We start from the raw sequence: 21,243 nt of genomic DNA, 5'->3' as shown, positions 1-21,243 counted from the left end.
TCAGTATAGGATGAGTTTTTTATGAATCATTTCCATTATATTTAAGTTGGTTTTGATTAGGTATGACATGAGGCAGAACATACCTGCTTAGTAAACTTACTCAATGACAAAATACTTATGTGAGTAAAATGACTGAAATACGCACATATTTGAAAGCAGTGGGTAACGGAAAATGAAATACCCATTCAACATTCATAATACCCACTCCAAAAAAATACAGTGGGTACAGTACCCACATGAGCTAAATCTTATCTGGAGCTCTGTCATCCGACACTCTTCACAACACGTGTCAGATTCACACAATGCGTTTCAGCACATGCCTTGGTTTGTTGCCATGGTGACCACCGCCCTGTTAACAACAAGTGACTGAGGAAAAATACTGAATCACTGAGACAGATCTGCTATGTATGACAAGACACCGCAGCTTCTCTCCATCCTGTCATGACGACGACGACGACGACTGTACTCCCACAGCCTGCTTCAGCAGCAGCAGAATGTCCATCAACACAGCTTCAAAGATGGGCATAAAATATTCTTGAAGAAAATGTAATTCATATCGCGGGTAATCTTGACATCCTGGCACTGATTATTCTGTCAATGCATGAAGTAAGCCAGCATGGTGGGCAGTCCACAACAGTGTATGTGGCATACGACATCTGCACTTCCTTCATATGCTACTGGTGGTCTCCTGAGGCCTGTTGACTTGGGTTCGGTAAACTTTGTGGAGAGGAATACATCAGTAATTTGTAACCATCGTTAGATTTGAAAGGACAGTTACTATGGTCCTGTCCTCTTCACACATGGATAGAGACAAGTGATCTTCTGTAGGATCTTCCTGCATAGTACTGTTGATTGGCTGACTTTCTGCAGGTCGGCCTCATACCGAGACCCTTGACATTCGAAACATGTCCAGAGTGATCTTGATTCAGTGAGACATAGATGAAACAAGACAGGGAACTGACTCATTTGCTATCATGATTCTATGATATTATGAATGAGATGATTCTCCGACATATGTACAGTAATGTATTATGTGAGATGACTTGCTGTGGTGGAATCACAGATGGGCACAGCTTAGGGTCACACTTTCACATTTGTTCGCCAACAACAAATGCATCCTCATTTTGCATCAGGAATTACTTTGGTTCAACTGGAACAGAGGAAAAGTGTCATATAAAGTATTATTCATTCATTGAAAGAGTAATTTTTGCAACTAAACATAAACACAAAACAAAATGATATCAAATTACAGTTCTACAACAGTGTGTGGATAACAAATACAACAGTAAATCGTTCTCCTTTCTTAGCACTGATCTGTGTGAATGAGTCAACCATTCTTGTTCTACAGGTAAAGATCTTACGGTTAACCCTCCCTTGTGTACCAACTAGGATATTTTAGTTAACCCTACCTGTTGTTAGGAGAACTGGAGTGGACCCAGGTTCTACACTGGGATGAGCTGCACCATCATCCTTGTTAGAGTTATCTGCCCTTGGGGCCAAGTTTTGTGTGAGGGTTGGCATGACCGTTGTGGTGGCTGGGGAAGGGGTGTGATCACCTGGACCATTCGGGCTGAGGATGGGAGGGGGAACCTCCACTGCCCCTAACTGAGGTGTATCCACCCCTTCTGTCTTGACTGAAACAGAAGATGACATCAGTAACCAGATACCTGACCCTAGGGCTGTATTGTCAACATACAAACTACAGAAGCGTACAAAATCAGCAAACTAGTAGAATTTAGAATGACATTTCCTGTAGCAAGATACTGTCAGGAAACAAGGAGTGTAGCAAGACACTGTCAGGAAACAAGGAGTGTAGCAAGACACTGTCAGGAAACAAGGAGTGTAGCAAGACACTGATAGCAATCTATGGCTGTTGCCATTCAGTGCCAGGTAACATTGGCTGTCAGCGATACACTGTCTGGATAGTATGATTACATAACACATAGTTACTACATGACCTGACATACAGTGAACCCTTGCTCCAACCATCTGTTTACCTGTAGGTGGCTTTACAAGCTCACTGGGGTTTGAGGGGTCCAGCAGGGGGGGTAACGTAGCGGCAACAGTCTCCGGGGGGAGTGGTACATGGGGGGGACAGATTACATCATCTTCATCTCCAAAAGATGACACAAACTTAAAGTTTGGCGGCAGAGGCTTTCCAAGTGGTTTTGATTTCCTCTCTGAAGACAAGAAACATGTAGACAATGTGGTTGGTAAGAATAACCCTGGTCACAGCAACTATACAGGTAGTACAACAGGCACTGTGTGACGCCTTCTGAATGTATTCCAACACTTGGGGCATCAGTAACAATAGGGACTAATCCTTGATGAGCAAACCAGAACAAACAGAACTGTTCTATATTCTTTGGTTTTCAGTTATCCAGGTTCTACTTAATGAGATTCAGCTGTATCAGTGATCTAACATCTCATCGTGTTTGAGGTGTTCATCCTGTGTATACAAGCACGACCATGCCAGTGTTACATAACCTTGGTGTGAACACCTTAATTACTTATCACTGAATAGCGTTAGCATGTCAGCAATGTTACCATCATGATGCAAGTGGTTGACAAATGTCAGTTAGTTATTGTAACCAGCTGATGTAACATATCTTATATTTGGGATTACACTTTCTTAATAGAGTACAGATTCTAGTACTTAAGTTGGGTTGAGTCCCATCTGGGTTTTCAACCCTTATCAGAGGGGTACACAAAGTCTGCAGTCTAAGACTACCAGTTTTCCGACTTCCATTCTTGTGGATGTCGCGGTGGCTGAGCAGGTTAGGCAACTGACTGTGTGCTGGCGATTAGGTGCCTGACTCTGAGGGTGTGGGTTTGAATCCTGGAATCCCAAATATAACATATGCTACATTTGACCAATTTCTAAATGGCATAGTGTAATCACAGCTGATCCTATTTTGTCAATCTATGCAGCCAGCAAGGTGTAACAAGCACATATTATGCCTCTTATACAGATCTAGTGACACCTACTCTTCCTGGGTCCCTTGTAAATCTGCGTCTTGCCTCTCTTCTTTTTTGGAATGGGTGGGGACGGCGCCAAGACCTGTTCAGCTGGAAGATTCATCATGAAATATCGGCAAATATCAAACAAATATCGCTGCTGTCTTGTCACTGACGCACATTAAACAAAACATTTACTTTACTCCCATGTCATGACATCAAGTCACTATCCTTACACAAAATATGCCTCCATAGATGCAGTCACTTACTTTTCCATGTGTTTAGATAGTTACCTCCCCTGAGTTTAGTGAGTTACCGCCCTGAGTTTAGTGAGTTACCTCCCCTGAGTTTAGTGAGTTACAGCCCTTGCATTCAGTTGCCATTTATTTAGCATTTAGTCAGCACTGACAAATCATGATTATGAATCACAAAATTGCAAACATGCACATCACATCTTGGAAATACAACCCTCATGACCATTCAGCCTTGATGGGTCTTTATGGGATTTACTTTTAATGCGGGGTCCTTCCAGAGGGTAGTTCATGATCTCGCACCAACCAACGGGGTAGAGGTCCGGAGTCTGGGCATCCACCCACTGGTCATAGTCATTCTCCCAACCATCAAAGTGGATCTTCATCAGTCGGCCAACCACCTTCGTCACCGTGGCAACACAGATGAGCCTACACACATCAACATGGAGTGAATGGATGTCCACACAATCATGACCCCTAGCTTCTTGTTACTGTCCAGGACCTATGTGTTCAGATTTGTGTACAGACTTATAATCTAATGATTTAGTTGTTTTCTGCTGCAGTCAGCAATATTCCAGAAACAAAAATTCAGCCTGTACATAACCTGCAAACTGCCCATAAACTGACAGGACTAAAGCAGCAAGCTATGTTCCTAAGACTTATGTACATTTCCCTAGTAAACTTAACTTAAAGCCATCAACACCTAGGGAGTTGTTTGACAAAGTCCTACCTTGGTTCCATCAAGTCCACAGCTTCAACCTTCATTCCTGGTTTGAATCCATGTTTGGGAATTTCCTATCAAACAGATAATTGTCTTGCTAAACTTGCTTATTCATCAAAATACATGTAACCTTCCTGGAATAAATAGCAAGCCCAGCATGTATGGAAATTGCCAACAATCACGCACAAAGACACCAGTTGCTGGCCCACCATGTCAAACAGTTCAACAATCACAGACACAAGCCAGCCCACCATGTCAAACAGTTCACCAATGACAGACACATGCTACTAGTTCACCATTTCAAATGGTTCACCCATAAATGACACATACTGCTTGCTTACTCTGTCAAATGGTTGATCTATCACAGATACTCACTGCTAACTTACTACATCACTCAGTTCACTAATGACAGACATAAGCCAGCTCACTATGTCAAACAGTTCACCATTGACAGACATAAGCCAGCTCACCATGTCAAACAGTTCACCATTGACAGACATAAGCTAGCTCACCATGTCAAACAGTTCACCAATGACAGACATAAGCCAGCTCACCATGTCAAACAGGTCACCAATGACAGACATAAGCTAGCTCACCATGTCAAACAGTTCACCAATGACAGACATAAGCTAGCTCACCATGTCAAACAGTTCACCAATGACAGACATAAGCTAGCTCACCATGTCAAACAGTTCACCAATGACAGACATAAGCTAGCGCACCATGTCAAACAGTTCACCAATGACAGACATAAGTGATGAGGTGAAATTGGGTTTAATGTTGTGCTTGAGAATATTTCTCTCATATGACGATGTACATGCGTGTGTATGTGTATGTGTATGTGTGTGTGCGGTTGTTTGTACTAGCCCAGACTTAAGCTGGTTTTATAGTGCTAGCTCACTGAGATACCATGCCGCAGTGAAGCATGAATACCCCACTCAGACACATTATACTGACTCCGAGCCGACCAGTCCTTCTTGTACCCATTAATGCCGAGCGCCAGGCAGGGACCAACAACTACCATATTTTAACGTCTTTTGGTATGACGCGATCAGGGATTGAACCCGCGACCTTCCGCTCTCCAGGAGGACGCTCTAACCACTACACCACAGAGGCAGTAATGACAGACATAAGCTAGCCCACCATGTCAAACAGTTCACCAATGAGAGACACATGCTATCTCACCATGTCAAACAGTTCACCAATGAGAGACACATGCTATCTCACTTTGTCAAACAGTTCACCAATGAGAGACACATGCTATTTCACCATGTCAAACAGTTCACCAATGAGAGACACATGCTATCTCATGTCAAACAGTTCACCAATGAGAGACACATGCTATTTCACCATGTCAAACAGTTCACCAATGACAGACACATGCTATCTCATGTCAAACAGTTCACCAATGAGACACACATACCGCTAGCTTACCATGGCAAACAATGGATAAGATAGAAACACACTGCAAGCTTACCTTATCAAACAGCTTCACCGGGGCTGCAACAGCTTTTGTGTGTTTCAAGTAGTCAAACCACTTGAAGGGGCCTTTATGACCTGAAACAGTCAATCATGATACTTCAAGATTCATGCTAACAACCTAAGGAGACAAGAAAGGTAACACAGATGCACAAAGTAAGTGGTTGAGTGTCACAGCACTCACGAGTATTTCAGTTACATTACAACATGGAGGTGGAAGGTCAGCCTAGAGAGATGCAGGTCGATAACCAACAAAGATCCCTGCTTGACACAGGAATACTACACATGGACTATGGGAGGATGTACCTCCGGGTGGGGAATACTACACATGGACTATGGGAGGATGTACCTCCGGGTGGGGAATACTACACATGGACTATGGGAGGATGTACCTCCGGGTGGGGAATACTACACATGGACTATGGGAGGATGTACCTCCGGGTGGGGAATACTACACATGGACTATGGGAGGATGTACCTCCGGGTGGGGAATACTACACATGGACTATGGGACCTCCGGGTGGGGAATACTACACATGGACTATGGGAGGATGTACCTCGGGTGGGGAATACGGACTATGGGAGGATGTACCTGGGGGGAACTACTCCGGGTGGGGAATACTACACATGGACTATGGGAGGATGTACCTCCGGGTGGGGAATACTACACATGGACTATGGGAGGATGTACCTCCGGGTGGGGAATACTACACATGGACTATGGGAGGATGTACCTCGGGTGGGGAATACTACATGGACTATGGGAGGATGTACCTCCTGGTGGGGAATACTACACATGGACTATGGGAGGTGGGGATGTACCTCGGGTGGGAGGATACTACACACATGGACTATGGGAGGATGTACCTCCCGGGTGGGGAATACTACACACATGGACTATGGGAGGATGTACCTACTACACATGGACTATGGGAGGATGTACCTCGGGTGGGGAATACTACACATGGACTATGGGAGGATGTACCTCGGGTGGGAATACTACATGGACTATGGGAGGATGTACCTCCAATACTACACATGGACTATGGGAGGATGTACCTCCGGGTGGGAATACGGGTGGGGAATACTACACATGGACTATGGGAGGATGTACCTCCGGGTGGGGAATACTACACATGGACTATGGGAGGATGTACCTCCGGGTGGGGAATACTACACATGGACTATGGGAGGATGTACCTCCAGGTGGGGAATACTACACATGGACTTGGGAGAAGCCCACAGGGAAGAATACTACACATGGACTGGGAGGATGAGGCATGGTAGCAGAACCAGTCAGTTCCTATGGGAGGATGTACCTCCGGCTACACATGGACTTTGTTCTGGGCGATGGAGCCATCAATGAGGCATGGTAGCAGAACCAGTCAGTTCCGTTCTGGGCGATGGAGCCATCAATTCCAATCATCAAGAAGTTATTCCGTAGACACTGAGATGGACAAATAAAACTCACTTGTCAACAGCCAATCATGATGATGTCATAGTTTACTCCAAAACATAAGATGCATACAGTGTGTTAGTTTACTCAAAACTGTTCAAGAGTTTGAGACTCAATTTTGCACAGCCTATCACATTTGTTGGTTTAAAATTTGCTTGGATTAAAAATAACATTGCCCAGCCCCTAAATGCACTAGAATATATAAACACACTATTAACTATTTGATGCTTTGGAATTTACTGCATTATCAGGTAAGAATCCCCTGGAACAGACCTACCTTCATAACAGTAGCAACACAAATAGTGGAGAGATTGAGAGGGTCAATGGCTTCCAGCTTCATCCCGGCCTGGAACTTCAATCCATGAGGAGGTTCACTTGTCTGAAACACAACAAACATTAACGACTGTCTTGGTTTCAAATTCCTACCCAACATTTTGAAGAAATACTGAGGTGACAAGACATTCCTGGCCATCCACTGAAGACACACAACACAAGTGCTAACAGAACATGTAGGTTCTGTGGCCTGCAATGTTACTGCCATGTAAAATACGTAGTGAGGGCTACATTTAGATATTTACATTTGGATTTAATAAACCCCTTCTCTTTAGTTCATATATTTCAGTACAATGGTAGCACTGGAGCATGTGATGTAGCACAAAGACAGAACTATTGACTGAGGTTTCTCACCTTGGGAAACATGTCCGGCATGGAATCATCGGGGTGAAACTTCTGCATCGTTATCTTGGTCAAACACTCTGCCTTGTATTCTGAAACCAGTCCTCAACCTGTCAACTCTCTCGTACATCCACTTACAAACTTGTTCAGTTTTTTCTTCCACTATATGACTAGTTCAAATTATCAGAGTTATGTGTTAGAATCAGCTGCGTTAAATTATGAATATGCATGAGAAAACATACATTTCTCTAAGCTGCAAAAAAATTACTCCCTGAAATGATCTATATTTCATAGAGTTTGTTATCAATTTACAACACACTGAATTACCCTATTCTCCACAGAAGACAATGCCCTAATGGAATACTGACCTGGAGTGGCATGAAGCTTGTGTCCTGCTCGCTGGGCCCATCCCACATGATGGATGAGTGGAGACTTCATGTCACACCAGAACTCATCATTCTCATCCTGGATAAGGCAAACACAGTCAGGACACAGGTTCAACACAGAATCACTCACAGGTTCAACACAGACTCAACACAGAATCACTTACACTAAGTTACAGTCAGGACACAGGTTCAACACAGAATCACTTACACTAAGTTACAGTCAGGACACAGGTTCAACACAGAATCACTTACACTAAGTTACAGTCAGGACACAGGTTCAACACAGAATCACTTACACTTAGTTACAGTCAGGACACAGGTTCAACACAGAATCACTTACACTAAGTTACAGTCAGGACACAGGTTCAACACAGAATCAATTTCAGTCCAGACACAAGTTACACACAGATTCAACACAGAAACACTTTCAGTCCAGACACAGGTTCAACAGAGATTCAATGCAGAATCACTTTCAGTGCAGACACAGATTCAACACAGAATCACTTTCAGCCCAGACACAGATAAGGTAGTCTCTTCCTACAGATGTCTGAATCACTGTATCAATAATGTTAACCTCAACTTCTTACAGATCGACAAAAATGTAATTTTTCAAGTAAAATTGATATTTTTATACTTATCCTGACTCATGATCTTTTGCTTATCTCCCTTTCCTTTTCGAATGGTAGTGGAACACTTGAATCCCTTGAAGTTCCCGAAGCGGGCGTAAAAATACACTCACCCACAAGTTACCTCCCTTTTGCCATTTTCCCGCGCAAACAGTCATGTGACCAGCCTTACTTGTCTCTCCTGATTTTCTGCCCATGCACTTGGATCTGCTGTGAAATCTCAAGTGTCTTCAGCGGGGAGGTTGGGAGGGCTTCTCATCATGAGTCAGGATAAGTATAAAAATATCCATTTTACTTGAAAAATTTCATATTTTTCTTATCCTGACTCGTGATCTTTTGCATATAGAATCCAACGGATTGGTGGTGGGTCAAGCCACTTTGTGGATTCATCAGCTGTCCTTAGATACGTCCTGTATCCCCCCATGGGAACTGCGAAACGGCATTTCCGTGATCCTATTCTTCCGTTATAACTTGGGGGGACCACTTTCTTGTCTTACTGCAGTCACAGACAAGTTGAATCATGTTGATTCATGTGGCTACAGATAAACTAGTATCTCCTATTACTAGATATCTCATAACAACCCATAGATTATGATAAGATCTTTATCATAAATGAGTTGCGACCCCTTCACGTACAGGTAAGATCTTTACCCGTACAGGATCTTTAATCACTCATGCTAGCCTGTCCTAGACTGTGCGCATGGACTTTCAAACTAAAACTTTTCCCTTAGTAAAAGTTATCAACAAGTCAACGTGATAAAGGGTGAGATTTTCCAACTCAGCGCCTTTGAGGTACCGTTAGTTGCTGTGCTGCTGAAGAGGCGTCTTCAACTTGTCTTCCTTGAAGAATATATCCACTGGGCGAGGGCCACTGGGCCAGGATTGTAGATAAGCGCTGATGCGTGGAACTGTCTATCTGGCTGACCAGGTAGTTGGTTCTTGGCAATGAAGTCCCATCTAAGTCCTAGATGAACTGCAGCATGTTGCCCCTTGTTGAATCTGGTTCGACCAAAGTCCAGCGCATGTATCTCTGATATTCGAGCTGCCGTGGCTAGCGCAAGCAGGAACAGAGTCTTGTGTGTCAGCAGCTCGAAGGTAGTCTGGTCTGGAGGTTCGTAGGCATCACTCATAAGATGACGTAGAATTACATTCAGATCCCAGGCCAGAGCTCTGAACTTCTTTTGCTGGTCCTCCAGCTTAAAAGATCTCAGCAGAGCAAGTAATTCTGGAACTTTCGTCAACTTGATGCCTGTTTTCATGGTAATCACTGTACTGATGGCGGTGAGGTATGTAGATAATGTTGAATCTTTCAGATGACACAGGTATTCCGCCACTTGAGGACGAGTAGCTTTCATCGCAGTGAAGCCTTTCCGCCTTGCATAAGTCTCAAACTTTCGCCATTTGTCATCATACAGGTTACAAGTAGATCTGAATAACGCTAGCGTTACTGACTTGGCTGCCCTGGCGGAGTATCCTCTTTTCTTCAAGCATGTTTTGATACGGTCCAAACGTGTAGCTGGAACACTGTCGGGTTCCATGGACTTGGTGTGCGGATGTATGAGTAGGTTCGGCCAATCTGGTAACTTGATTGTTGGACTTCCGAGATCTTCTATTAGGTCTAGGAACCATACTCTCGCTGGCCAGTATTGTGGACCAAAGTCAGTTGTAGCGCCTGTGTCTGTTTGATCTTCAACAGTACTTCCGGAAGTAATATAGGGGTAGGAAACGAGTAAGCGTTTAGTTCTTCCCAAGATATGCTCAGTGCATCTGCTGCCCAGGCTTGAGGATCTGGAACTGGTGAGACAAACGTCTGTATTTGTTTGTTGAACCTCGTGGCAAACAGGTCTATGCAAGGGGATCCTATTTCCCTTATGATGAGCCGGAACGCTTCTGGATGGAGCATCCATTCGGTAGGTGACGGGTGCAGTAGTCGGGATAGAGCGTCTGCAAGTACGTTCTTGGCTCCGGGTATGTGACACGCCTTTATCCAGATGTTTGCTTCCTCCGTGATGTGGAACAACTGGAATGTGAGCTGTAGCAGGCTTGGAGACCTTGTGGATCCCTGCCGAATTATGGAGAATGCCACTGTAGAGTTGTCCGTGTGGACCATCAGCATTTTGTTGTTCAGCGAACTCGACCATAGTTGTAAGGCGTTGCTCAAGGCATTCATCTCCAGCAGATTGATGTGAAGATGCTGCTCTATTTTGGACCACCTTCCTGATGCAACTTGATTGTTGAGATGCGCACCCCAGCCTTGTATCGAAGCGTCTATGTAGAGATGCGAGTCGAAGGCCGCCTCTTGTAAATAGGTCCCCACGCAAACGTCCGACCTGTGTGTCACCATAGTAGATACCTCTTGAGGTTGTCTGGCAGCAAGATAGGGTTGACGCTGTCTAGATGTTTTGTCAGGAACCGTTGCAGCGGACTTAGTTGTAACCTTCCTGTGCGAGTCAAACCCTGCGCCAAGGTTAGTAGACCGAGAAAGCGAAAGCTGTGCGTAGGTTAGAGGGTACCTTGGATATAGGTTCAATCGGCGGGATAGTGACGGAGTCGTTACGCATCATATAAGTGTTGATTTCATCTTTATCCTTCCTTAGAAGGAGACTCCAATTTCAACCCGCTGGCAATCCACGCTGTAACCTCTGAGTCTGGGAAGACGAAGTTTGCTTGCTGATCCAGAGTCTCCTGATTATTAGAGCTAGGCCTCTGCGACTCTTCCATCTGCGAACCTGTATCCCTTCTCGAACCTTCATCATCCTTTCGCGAACCTCTATCTGAAGATTCCTCCCTATGCGAACATCTATCTTGAGAGTGCTCTCTTTGCGAACCTCTATCTGTAGATTCATCTCTTCGCGAACCTCTGTGATGTGAGCTATCTCTTCGCGAACGTCTGTCGCTAGATGTATCCCTTCGCGAACTTCTGTGATGTGAGCCTTCTCTTCACGAACCTCTGTCTCGTGATGAGTGACTTCGCGAACGTCTGAGAGATATGAGATCTTGATCTAGAGCGGCTAGGTGTAGGAGATGGGTCCTTCAATGTTCTCGAACGTTGAGGGTTCGCGGATGTAGAGCTGTGAGTAGGCATCTACTAGAAGTCGATATAGTCGCTGATCTCGTAGGTACTTCGGGTAGAAGTAACGGGGGGGCCATCAAAACGTCTACTTGATGTGGAGTTAATATCTCTTCATTGAAGGATTTCTGCTGCGTTGACTTACTAGCACACGTAGATTTACCCTCTGATCTGGTAACAGATGCTTTCTTCTGCGATGTAGAAGATGACGTCTTTTTCTTAGCTTGAGTCGGAGTCAACGGCGTTGTAGCCGATCTCTTCTTGGCCCCGATACCAGCAGACTGCCCCTGCAACATACTAAACATAGCATCAGTATAATGAACTTCAGCAGTAGCAAGCAACATATGGTATGTAGGCTGATCTCCTGTTTTAGCCGTGACTTGTAGCTTCCTCACCCGATCCATGGCAACATATATAAGACTGACTGACTGATGTAGTTTTACGCCGCTGATCTTCCTGTTTTATCAGCCGTGACCATTGAGAATGACTTCCTCACCCGATCCATGGCTTTAACCACTAGGCTACTCCACCGCCCCCATATATATAAGACAAATATGGATTAAACTGAAGGTTTGATAAATCAACACAATAAGTACAGCGCAAGCTGGAAGAACATGGTTTTGTGCACGAAGGGCACTAGGGGTGAGGATCAGCCACGGATAACCTGTGCCTGCAAACACTGCAAGATTTCATGAAATGTAAACAAAGTTACATTACGATGAATTTATGACATAAATACAATAATTTTTACAAATTATTACAAATAATACATAGTAGTTATTGCCAAATCCATATACAGTGTAATTTTGAAGAATAGGACCTAAATAAAAAGGATATAATGCCGTATAAGGGACGCCAGTGCTCGCCCAAACATCCGCTTGGGCGAAAAGGGAGAGAGTGACAAGTAAGGCTGGTCACATGACTGTTTGCGCGGAAAAAGGGCAAAAGGGAGGTAACTCATGGGTGAGTGTATTTATACGTCCACTGCGGGAACTTCAAGGGATTCAAGTGTTCCACTACCATTCGAAAAGGAAAGGGAGATAAGCAAAAGATCATGAGTCAGGATAAGAAAAATTAATGTGTTAGAACAATAGGAACATGTTTACTCCCAGTCATCAAGAAGCTCTACGGATGAGTATACTTACTCTCTTGTCAACATAAGCTAGCCGTAGACGCCCGCCAATCACTTCATGCACGATGGCAACCCGCATGGCAGACACACACATCTTGTCGACCACCTCCACCTGGACTCCTCGGTGGAACTTGTGGTTCTCCATACTCTCCAATACCTGGATACAACCATGGTCACATTGTCACTAACACATGGGTACAACCACGAACACATCGTCACTAACACATGGGGATAACCACCAACACATGTCACTAACACATGGGGATAACCACGAACACACGTCACTAACACATGGGGATAACCACCAACACATGTCACTAACACATGGGGATAACCACGAACACACGTCACTAACACATGGGGATAACCACGAACACACGTCACTAACACATGGACACAACCATAATCACATTGTCACTAACACATGGGGATAACCATGGTCACATTGTCACTAACACATGGGTACAACCATGGTCACATTGTCACTAACACATGGGGATACATTGTCACTAACACATGGGGATAACCACCAACACATCGTCACTAACACATGGGGATAACCACGAACACATGTCACTAACACATGGGGATAACCACCAACACATGTCACTAACACATGGGGATAACCACGAACACATGTCACTAACACATGGGGATAACCACCAACACATGTCACTAACACATGGTCACTAACACATGGGGATAACCACAACCAACACATGGGGATAGCCACGAACACATTGTCACTAACACATGGGGATAACCATGGTCACATTGTCACTAACACATGGGGATAACCACGAACACATGTCACTAACACATGGGGATAACCACGAACACACGTCACTAACACATGGGGATAACCACGAACACATGTCACTAACACATGGGGATAACCACGAACACATGTCACTAACACATGGGGATAGCCATGATTACCCAGTGTCACCAACGCATAGAGACAACCATTGTCACACTGTGTCACTAACACATGGGTACAACCATTGTCACACTGTTACACTAACACATGGGTACAACCATTGTCACACTGTTACACTAACACATGGGGTCAAACATGGTCACACTGTCTCACTTAACACATGGAAACTACTATTGTCACACTATGTCACTAACACATATTACAGTGTTACAGTGTATCACTAGGTGTTACCTTGGTTACAATGTATCACTAGCACCTGGGGACAAGTGTTAGCTTACAAGTGTTTCCTTGGTTACAGTGTATCACTAGCACCTGGGGACAAGTGTTACCTTGGTTACAGTGTATCACTAGCACCTGGGGTAAAGCGTTACCTTGGTTACAGTGTATCACTAGCACCTGGGGACGAGTGTTAGCTTACGAGTGTTACCTTGGTTACAGTGTATCACTAGCACCTGGGGTAAAGCGTTACCTTGGTTACAGTGAATCAATAGCACCTGGGGAAAAGCGTTACCTTGGTTGCAGTGCATCACTAGCATCTGGGCACAAGTGTTACCTTGGCTACAGTGTATCATTAAAACATGGAGGCCTGCAGTAAACTCCAAATACTTGCTACTGCCGTGTCAATTCAACAGGCAAACCAAGCTACTCATCAATATTTGGGAAATGATGACACCTGATCAATTAGGTCAGAGTATTTTGCTATGCTCTCATGGTGGGCAAGAGGTATCGGACATTCCCAATTACAGACAGGATTTACCTTATTGTAGAAGTTATTGGGCAATGTTCGTGCTCCAGTCAATCTCTTCACCAAGAAATCTTTCCAGTCCGAACACTTGTGTTGAATTGCTGTAAATGATTATTCACTGTTTCATGCCACACAAACACAGCAACCTTAATACCACTGGGTTTCTTAATAAACCATAAACATTTGAATTCCAAAAATCAATAAGTTGCTTCCATATGTAACATTTTACTCTAAAAAACCCAAGTGGCCTCAATGAACATTACAACTGTTTTCATTTTAGCATTTACTAAGACGGTGTATTAAAATATATTTTGTTTAAGGACGCAATATGACAATATGATAGCAGCTTAACTATTCAAGAATTGACCAGAAAACTAGTGATGTTATTATAGGCAACAATCTTCGAGACCCACGCTGGAATTCAAACCAGTGACCTGATCCAAAGTGAGACACCTTGTCAGCAAGGAATACAGCTGGAATATTGCTGAGTGTGGAGTAAACATCAAACAAACCACTCAGACATCACAGCACAGACATACATGGACACCCCACGAACACATTAGGATACTGACTTCAAGCCTTTGTTTAGTGCTGAATCACAAGTACCACTTTTAATCTCTATTGGGCCCTAGTATAGAGGCTATAGTATTCTAGACAATTAGACATTGCCTACTCACTCTTGGGAGGGACAAGGGGTTTCCCTACGGTGGCGCACCAACCCACTGGGTGCACATCCTGGGTGCAAAGGTTCAGCCAGAAGTCCTTGGATGAGTCGCTGCTGAACCCTTCGTACCTCATCAGTGCCTTGTACCCTGGCGACAAACACAGTGGCCAGTGTAAACACCATCTATCCATTGCATATAACATTATGTTTCACATGAAGTTTAATTTGAATTCTCAATATACCTAATATCTTGTTGACAATGGACCTACCTTTAAGACTATTGAACCTAGATGACAGCAGGACTTCCTGTTACCTTATTGAAGGTGGGACCTCCCTTATTGAAGGTGGGGCCTCCCTTGATGAAGGTGGGACCTCCCTTGATGAAGGTGGGATCTCCCTTATTGAAGGTGGGACCTCCCTTATTGAAGGTGGGACCTCCCTTGTTGAAGGTGGGACCTCCCTTGATTGAAGGTGGGACCTCCCTTATTGAAGGTGGGATCTCCCTTGTTGAAGGTGGGATCCCCTTGATGAAGGTCCCTTGTTGAAGGTGGGACCTCCCTTGTTGAAGGTGGGACCTCCCTTGTTGAAGGTGGGATCTCCCTTATTTAAGGTGGGATCTCCCTTATTGAAGGTGGGACCTCCCTTGTTGAAGGTGGGATCTCCCTTGATGAAGGTGGGATCTCCCTTGTTGAAGGGACCTACCAGCTACCTTCACAACAATGAAACCTACCTGCTATCTTGATGACAGTTGCTATCCAGTAGACCTCCCAGGCCACGTCGCTATCGTTGTTGGCAACCTCCACCTTCATCCCCACAGTCATCTGATCCCAGCAGTCAGACATTGGTACCTGCAAGGGGGCATGCAACATATGAAAGAAGATTATTTTCAATACATAGGGGAACAAACTTGAGTTTAAAGACGCTCAATGTTTGATAATGTGCTCTTAACTTGGTGTTTGGTTTTCATATTGCCTACAAATCCAAGTGGGATCAAAACAATTGAAATTTTCTCATTTCTTATTGTCCAGACAATTCCCTAAGCCAGACCAGTTCTGTGTAGAAATACACCATCATAAAGTCGTTTGGCGGAACTCACATGTTTGAAGATATGTGTGGCGATGCTCAAATGTTAAATGATGCATGTGGTGCTAGTCAAATGTTTGAGGATGTCTGTAGTGCTACTCAAATGTTTCATGAGGTATGTGGTGCTACTTACATGTTTGAAGCAACTGACAGGTGCAGCCTGGGATCCGGTGGAGACGAGGTACGGACCCCAGTCAAATACTCTGAACGAGTCTGTTACACAAGAGAACAAAACGTTAGATGAAACCTAAATGAATCACAACCATATACATGGATCAGTAGTACCTTATCTGTACCACTGGTGACCATGTTTTATAAGATGTGATTTTTGAAATAGTTGAATTGTTTCAGTACATCCATCATGTCAACTCACCAAATCTTGCAGGAGACTTCTGAGAATGTCCAATGCTTTGCTTTGAATGCTTCTTGGGGGTCTGTCGTCCTTTGCTCTGAAACAGACATTTTTAAGATTGTTTTTAAACAAACTTAACGTAGAAACAAGCAGTTGTCACTAAGGTGACATAATCCCCCGCCGCAAATTATCAAATCAAACTTAAAGAGTAAACTGAAAGTGAAGGTCCTAGGTTCTGATGAAGTTAAATGTCAACAAAAACATGACCAGTCAACCTCTCTTGATATCTTGTTCTACTCTGTAGCTGTTCAAACACACAAATATTTTCAATACTGACTTTGACCTAGCCATGAATGTCATGGTGCATGAAATATGCAAAATATGGTAATAGAGAAATTGCTTATGAAAAAACATTAAGAGAAGTCTTGAAAGTCTACAAAGAAGAAAATCCAGTGAATGGTTCTTGAGGTATCTCGCTGACAAGCTTAACATGCAGGTTCACATGCTGAAATCTTCAAAGTGTCGCTGTGGCCTTGAAAATCAAATCCAGCACCTGCCAGCAAGGACCTATGTGAGGCCCCCTATCTACTCCACCACCTGCCAGCAAGGACCTGCTAATATGGCCCTCAGTGACACTCACTTCCTTAACAATGAAAGTAACATAAATGACATATGTGTGACTGTGGAACTGATGCAAATGAGTCACACTCACAGCCAAGACGTGAAGTTTCTTTGGTGGGGGCTCCTCCTTGTATGGTGGAGGTGAGGGTTTGCCCTCTCTGCGGGCCGTTGCAAAGCTTCGAGAGCAGGACAAGCTGCAGAATCTCTTCGACTTGGAGTAGAAAGCATGTTTGATACCAACTGTGCCACACTTCTCACATGTTGCTGCAAAGAAAAAACAGAAATCACAGATCGTATACAGTACCATAAGAGCTAATCCATGTCAAATGAATTGTTCAGAAGCTATACTGCTGTATATTTAAATTCTTGAAGCTGTTCATTCATGCCCTATACTTCAGACCCGCCACCACACTTACCACCTTCACCCAACCAATAGGATTGGAATCATCCTCATGCTATTTACATTTTCACCACTTCAGAACAGCTCTATTATAGCTGTCACCAATATGATGGTACAAGTGGTAGTCCACATGGATGATTGACCAGTCTTTCATGAACTGCACTTGTTTCAAACTAGCAGATTCCTTCGTACCCTGTCATGTTGAAAACTGATATGTACACTCTCGCGTAGAAAAGCTAAATACATTGTCTGAATTTCCCTGCTTACCCATGCCATCCTTCCCGTTCATGAAGCGGAACTGTGTGGGTTTACTGAAGCCTGACTGTGTGAATCCCTGAAAGGAGGAAAAGTAATCCCCTTGACTCTCCTCATCCTCCTCTGAGCTCTCACCACTCTCATTGTAGCTGTCGTAGCCATCATACAACACCAATGTGTTCATGTAGTCATCATCAACCTGTAAACAACAGAAGGACATTCACAGCATGACAAACACTGACTCCACAGGTAAACATTTACGGCACGACAACAAACACTGACTAAGCAGGTGGACATTTACACCACTACAAAAAGTACAACAAACACTGACTCAATAGGTGGACATTCACACTACTTGACTCAACAGTTGGACATTTACAGCACTACAACACACACTGGCTCAACTGGTGGACATTTACACTACTTGACTCAACAGTTGGACATTTACAGCACTTCAACAAACACTGACTCAACAGGTGGACGTTTACAGCACTACAACAAACACTGACTCAACAGGTGGACATTTACAGTACTACAACAAACACTGACTCAACAGGTGGACATTTACAGCACTACAACAAACACTGACTCAACAGGTGGACATTTACAGTACTACAACAAACACTGACTCAACAGGTGGACATTTACAGCACTACAACAAACACTGACTCAACAGGTGGACATTTACACTTCTACAACAAACACTGACACTTCTACAACAAACACTGACTCAACAGGTGGACATTTACAGCACTACAACAAACACTGACTCAACAGGTGGACATTTACAGCACTACAACAAACACTGACTCAACAGGTGGACATTTACAGCACTACAACAAACACTGACTCAACAGTTGGACATTTACAGCACTACAACAAACACTGAATCAACAGGTGGACATTTACAGCACTGCAACAAACACTGACTCAACAGGTGGACATTTACAGTACTACAACAAACACTGACTCAACCGGTGGACATTTACAGCACTACAACAAACACTGAATCAACAGGTGGACATTTACAGCACTGCAACAAACACTGACTCAGCAGTTGGACATTTACACTTCTACAACAAATACTGACTCAACCGGTGGACATTTACAGCACTACAACAAACAATGACTCAAATGCTAAACTAAAGTTGAAATTTTTATTTTATGTGTTCATAAATGCTTCCCATATTCGACCTATCATCTTAAAAACTATTCAGCAATTCATCACCATGGAAGTGGTTAAAGAGAGATTCATTGCCCCAAGTGTGATGTGCCTGCTACTCACCCCCATGGAAGTGGTTAGAGAGGGATTCATTGCCCTAAGCGTGATGTGCCTGCTACTCACCCCCATGGAAGTGGTTAGAGAGGGATTCAATGCCCCAAGTGTGATGTGCCTGCTACTCACCCCATGGAAGTGGTTAGAGAGGGATTCATTGCCCTAAGCGTGATGTGCCTGCTACTCACCCCCATGGAAGTGGTTAGAGAGGGATTCATTGCCCTAAGCATGATGTGCCTGCTACTCACCCCATGGAAGTGGGTAGAGAGGGATTCATTGCCCCAAGTGTGCTGTGCCTGCTACTCACCCCATGGAAGTGGGTAGAGAGGGATCCATTGCCCCAAGTGTGCTGTGCCTGCTACTCACCCCATGGAAGTGGTTAGAGAGAGATCCATTGCCCCAAGTGTGATGTGCCTGCTACTCACCCCATGGAAGTGGTTAGAGAGAGATTCATTGCCCCAAGTGTGCTGTGCCTGCTACTCACCCCCATGGAAGTGGTTAGAGAGGGATTCATTGCCCCAAGTGTGCTGTGCCTACTACTCACCCCCATGGAAGTGTTATCATACACTGTGTCAGAGCGGACATCTGCAGATCCTATTGTAGTAACATCATTCTTCTGATAAGCATCAATCATTGAGTCAACCTCATTCGGTTCAGTCAAATTTAAGCCTCCCCAATCTGGATAAAAAGGCAATCAATAATTCATTATGCACACATGCAACTGCTTCAGCATAGCATAAGATGGGCATCTGCTATAAGTGTCTTTTACCAAATGTAAATAATGATTGGTTTTGAAAAAGGGCAAGAATAACCATTATGAGCTGGGAAATGTATAGTTGAAATAATCCATGAGGTTTCTTGAGAATTGTGTTTACAAACAATGTGTTACTGCTTCTAAAATAACCTAGATAATAGACCTTATTACTTACTGACTTTGTCATGCATATACACAAGCGAGTATGGTTTATGTTGCCACAATACTGCACCAAAAACATGGAGGTCAACACCACACATGGGTTTCACACATTGTACCCATCTTGGATGGAACTCGTGTCTTCTGATGAAGATTGAATACTTTAACTACAAGGCCAATATTCTACCCCACCAGCCTTATGTATGAAAAGACAAAATGATGATGAATAATGTCCATGCAAATAGTACATACCTGTATCCCCTGGATCCTGGAAAAAAACAAAAAAATCAAGTTTAAGTTAAACCAGGGAAATCTAAATCTTAAATCAAGCAAATGCATACTGATAAAGACACCCTGGATAACATTTCACATCAAGAAGCGCCTTTAGTTCATTTTGAGATCTGAAATTGTCTCCCTTTCCTTCCATCAATTACACATCTACCTACTGTAGATCACTTAACTTTGAGTATAGTTCTGTCCACACTACACCAGGGAACTATTACTGGGGCTCTTACCCACATATTAGGCTACATTTAATCGTTCATAAACGTATTGAATTTAAGTATATCACACATGGCGTGTAGATGACTTTCGTACTTCTACGCTGCCCAGGTAACACGGCATAACACCGCTCTTGTAACCTGATGTTCGGAGCGACCTAATTAGGAGCATTTTGACAGATCGACGTCTCTGCTCGCTATATCAGAGGGAAAGTATTTAACCACACTGCCAATGTTTCTCAAGCACTGTCGATATTAGCAAAGGTTCCTTTACTATTCCACACACGGTGTATTTATATCGTAAGTGGGTCACATAATTCGTGTGTTTTGACTGAGGCAAAACATAAACATTCAACCAGCTGCAAGCTCAAAACAGTTCGGTCTGCCTTAAAACGGAGCCTAGTGTATGACGGCTGTTCAAAAATGTACGTACGAGCGTTCTACTACAAGCTTTTACAGAATATAAACACATACCATCTTGCACACACATGTAAACTCGTTGACAGCTAATTAGTTCTAATGCAATGACACTTCTGTCTCTAAAACCATCGTCGTGGTGCCCAGATTTTCAGGGACAACAAAGGCCACCTCATTACGCCTGCGCACGTAAAATCTGCATAACATCCAAAATAAATTTCTATTGGTTGAATTTACGGAACCTGGCACAAATTTTGCGTATAACCCAATCATATTATCTCTACTATATTATTTCGGACACTGGTAATCACGTGACAAAACCG

At 43.7% G+C, this 21,243-nt stretch overlaps 1 protein-coding gene across 1 annotated transcript; it reads right to left on the bottom strand.

The window, feature by feature from the left end:
- Positions 1-174: 174 nt before the first annotated feature.
- Positions 175-21,100, bottom strand: LOC124263653 (MBT domain-containing protein 1-like). Its single transcript, XM_046698307.1, is given in 23 exon segments — positions 175-1,150; positions 1,410-1,634; positions 1,998-2,180; positions 2,989-3,069; positions 3,469-3,638; positions 3,940-4,004; positions 5,408-5,487; positions 6,610-6,674; positions 6,747-6,856; positions 7,143-7,244; positions 7,553-7,632; positions 7,909-8,005; positions 12,768-12,911; positions 14,452-14,540; positions 15,117-15,251; positions 15,834-15,951; positions 16,320-16,399; positions 16,560-16,635; positions 17,251-17,423; positions 17,827-18,013; positions 19,635-19,768; positions 20,256-20,271; positions 20,978-21,100. Coding segments are annotated over 23 exon segments (2,427 nt in total). The 5' UTR covers positions 20,981-21,100; the 3' UTR covers positions 175-1,136.
- Between the last annotated feature and the right edge of the window lie 143 nt (positions 21,101-21,243).

This window comes from Haliotis rubra, unplaced genomic scaffold, assembly GCF_003918875.1.
Source record: "Haliotis rubra isolate DU_JTF1 unplaced genomic scaffold, ASM391887v1 Scf892, whole genome shotgun sequence".
In the NCBI taxonomy this organism is placed as follows: Eukaryota; Metazoa; Mollusca; class Gastropoda; order Lepetellida; family Haliotidae; genus Haliotis; species Haliotis rubra.
Note: the sequence above shows the minus strand (reverse complement) of the source record. Positions and strands in the feature narration are given on the sequence as shown.